The 3,109-nt window shown below is 43.2% G+C and overlaps 2 protein-coding genes across 2 annotated transcripts in view; one reads left to right on the plus strand and one right to left on the minus strand.

Annotated features, from left to right (window-relative positions):
- Positions 1 to 1,214, plus strand: part of C922_02496 (hypothetical protein) — a gene marked incomplete at both ends in the record, with an annotated part of 2,036 nt that extends 822 nt beyond the window's left edge. Inside the window, 5 exons of the mRNA XM_008818095.1 lie at positions 103 to 200; positions 337 to 436; positions 639 to 821; positions 950 to 1,033; positions 1,176 to 1,214. Of these exons, the coding sequence (XP_008816317.1) occupies positions 103 to 200; positions 337 to 436; positions 639 to 821; positions 950 to 1,033; positions 1,176 to 1,214 (504 nt within the window). The remainder of the gene's footprint in view (positions 1 to 102; positions 201 to 336; positions 437 to 638; positions 822 to 949; positions 1,034 to 1,175) is intronic.
- Positions 1,215 to 1,409: 195 nt separating this feature from the next.
- Positions 1,410 to 2,182, minus strand: C922_02497 (hypothetical protein; the record flags this gene model as incomplete). The annotated part of the gene is made up of 3 exons (XM_008818096.1): positions 1,410 to 1,537; positions 1,728 to 1,857; positions 2,096 to 2,182. The coding sequence occupies 3 exons, from the start codon at positions 2,180 to 2,182 to the stop codon at positions 1,410 to 1,412; spliced, it is 345 nt and encodes a 114-aa protein (XP_008816318.1).
- Between the last annotated feature and the right edge of the window lie 927 nt (positions 2,183 to 3,109).

The raw sequence follows: 3,109 nt of genomic DNA on the forward strand, positions 1-3,109 counted from the left end.
AAAGCACCCCAAACTAGAACGAACACTCCTACACACTTGGAAGTCGTCTGTGCTTTCCTATTTGCACCGAACAGCATGAACACAATTCACCTCTGTTTGTAGAACTCAGAGCTGCTCTCGTTGACCTATGGCGCTCTCGTGAGTCAACTCTTAAAGGACCTCGAACTGGTGGATGAAGTTAATGAGCAGTTGGAGAAAATGTAAGTGGGACACTCCGTCCATCTCTATAAACGTAAATGATTCCTTCGAGTTTTACTTTCTAGTGGGTAAGCGGTGTACTGGCCGATGGACGAGTAACTGCTCATTTTGTGTTGTCATTTTTTTTCTTCCCTTTAGGGGAAACAACATAGGCATACGACTGATCGAGGAATTTCTGGCCAAATCGGACATTTCGTTTTGTGAGGACTTTGAGGAGACCGTGGAGGTCATAGCGAAGGTAGCGATTTCGAGGTGGAGTAACTAGTTAACGCGAAGGGGACGCTCATCAAATGAAAGTTACACACACGCTCGAAGGAGGGGATTCCACTACTTATGCGTCCGCGAATAATATATGAGGGCATCCGCGATCGATTCCCTCCTACACTTGTGTAGAGACATGTATACATACCGACTTGTTCATCCACGCTCTCCCCATCCAGGTGGCATTCAAGATGTTCCTCGGAATAAGCGGGAACGTGACGTGTGTAGACAAAGAGACGAATTTGTACTCCATAACTTTTGATCGGAATCCGCTAAGCGATTTTGTGGAACTCCCCAAATCTTTGTCGTCCCTGAATTATTGCAGCCTGTTGTGTGGAGTTATCCGGGGAGCCCTCGAGCAGGTAGGGGTCTCGAAGCGGCCGATAGTGGGAGAAGGCAAGAGAGAAGCCGTGGAAGAAGGCAATTTTTTCTTCTTTTCTTCCTTTTTGCCTTCCTTTACTTTTTCCTTTTCTTTCTCCCCCCCGCGCAGATCCGCATAAAAGTGAACTGCTACTTTGTGAAGGACATGCTGAAGGGAGACGACTACTACGAGATTTACATTCAGCTGCTGGAGGTACGCAGGAGAAAGTTGCACGCTCGTTTTTTAGCCACACACGTGGTGTATTATATATTTAAACTGTATTCCCCCAATGGACCTAAAGCTTTTTTCATATAACTCCCCCGCTCCACTTGCTTATTTTTTCCCCTTTGTCCAGGTTATGAAGGAAGAAATTTTAAATGACGAAGAGTCGTGAAAAGTTAAAATTGTGAGGACTTTTTTTAAAAAAAAAAAATGATTAGTAAGCTTTTGCACAAGTTAGCCCCCATGATTGCAGAGGCAAAAATGGACTTGACTCATTTAGTCGCATAAGCATTTGCACAAAAAAAAAGGAAAAAAAAAAAAAAAAAAGAAAGCGTTTCCCGTGTGTTTCCCGGGACTCTCCCGTGCATTACGCCTTCTGCGCCTTTTTTAGTTCCTCGTAACAGCTGTCAAAGTAACCTTTTTTAATTTCTACCAACTTGATTATCTTCAACGGAATTAGGATGTTCCCGCAGTTTCGTGTGTACGATTGGCTGCCTTCGAAAGGGGGGGAAGGGGCGCACCAAACACTGCGGATATCTTTCCGAGATATCCAGCATGAACAGACCAACATATTTTACACATGGGTGGAACAGTTTTAACCGCGTCTGTTTTGTGTCGGACGTTCTCTCCCTCTATCTCCATATGCACATTTATGGACGTGCGAATGGAGCCATCGCACCCCTACCTGTGTAGCGCTCTTCGCAGTCGGTGAGAAATAAATTGTACTTGTCCACATATGCCAGGGCTCCAAAAAACTCCCTACTGTCATTCACCGTCACTTTGAAGTTTGGCCCATCGCAATTGTTCATGATCGTCTGCGGGGGTGGAAAAATCGCAAAAAAAGAAAAAAATATAAAAAAAATAAAAGAAAGAAAAAAAAAAAAACGCACATTGGGCAGGGTACACAAATAGGTGTAAACAAAACTGGCGTGAAAAGCATCCCTCTCCAATGGGAAACTCCAAATGACACAAATGTAAAGGAACGAAAAGACGCATCGAAGGAGCAACGTCATAGTGACCATTCATGACCATTGCTATAAGTGGCAGGTTTACCTCTAGCAGCTCCCTCGACGTTTCTACATTCCCCTTCCCCTTTAGTAAATCACTTTTATTTTCGACAGGGGCTGATGACAAGTTCATCTTTTTCAGTCGTTACTCTAGCCACAATGGGGCGAACAAGAAAGAACGATAAAATTGGTCATGTCATTCTCGGTTGACCACCTTGCTAAAGGCGTTGGAGGAGGTTGAGGAGAAAAAGATAAATTACCCAGTTAGCGTAAAAATGACGATAAAATGTCAATCATGTTGGGAAAATAAAAAAAGAAAAAAAAAGGAAATTTTTCTTTCTCATCACCTTTTCCATGCCATAATATTACATTACGACAGAAGTGCGCACGCGTAAAGTTATGTAGCCGAGCTACGCAGTTTTGCGGGGCATAAAAAGGTGTATACTCTCCTAGTGATACAGACCCCAAAAGGCTAATGCATGAATGGCGAAAAATCATTCGTCACACGCGCCTTTTTATTCTCACTGGTTCTAACCTTTTGGAAGGACACCACGATTGGGTGATGAAACAATTTTAATGGTCTGCGTGGAAGCTACGCACCATTGGTACAAAAGAAAAAATCATTCCGTCCATCATAAATTTTTATGATAAAAATATTCTACAAAGGAGTATATACACTTTTTGCCATTGTGTTGTTGGCACATTTTCGGTGAAAAGAAAATTGCCCTAATGGAGAGTTTTGTCCGCCGTTATTTTATTTCTTTCCATTTTCTCTTTGCTTTTCCCACCGCTCTCCGCTGCAGTTCAGTGTACCTCATTTTGGACATTCGCTTAGCAAAACGTGCCTTCCCACTTACAATGTTTCCTTCCAACGACAGGCATATACACTGCAAAGTGCTCTTATAGAACAACAGGTTGGCACTAACACGGTACCGCCCACACACATGTGCCCATTAACTTGTGCAACTGTGTGACGGTCTGCATATTTGTCACTCATACGCACCGTTATTCTCAGGATTGTATGTTCCATTTTTCACGTTTGGGTTGCCAGCCTCCATTT

This window comes from Plasmodium inui (genome assembly GCF_000524495.1).
Source record: "Plasmodium inui San Antonio 1 unplaced genomic scaffold supercont1.9, whole genome shotgun sequence".
NCBI classification, from domain to species: Eukaryota; Apicomplexa; class Aconoidasida; order Haemosporida; family Plasmodiidae; genus Plasmodium; species Plasmodium inui.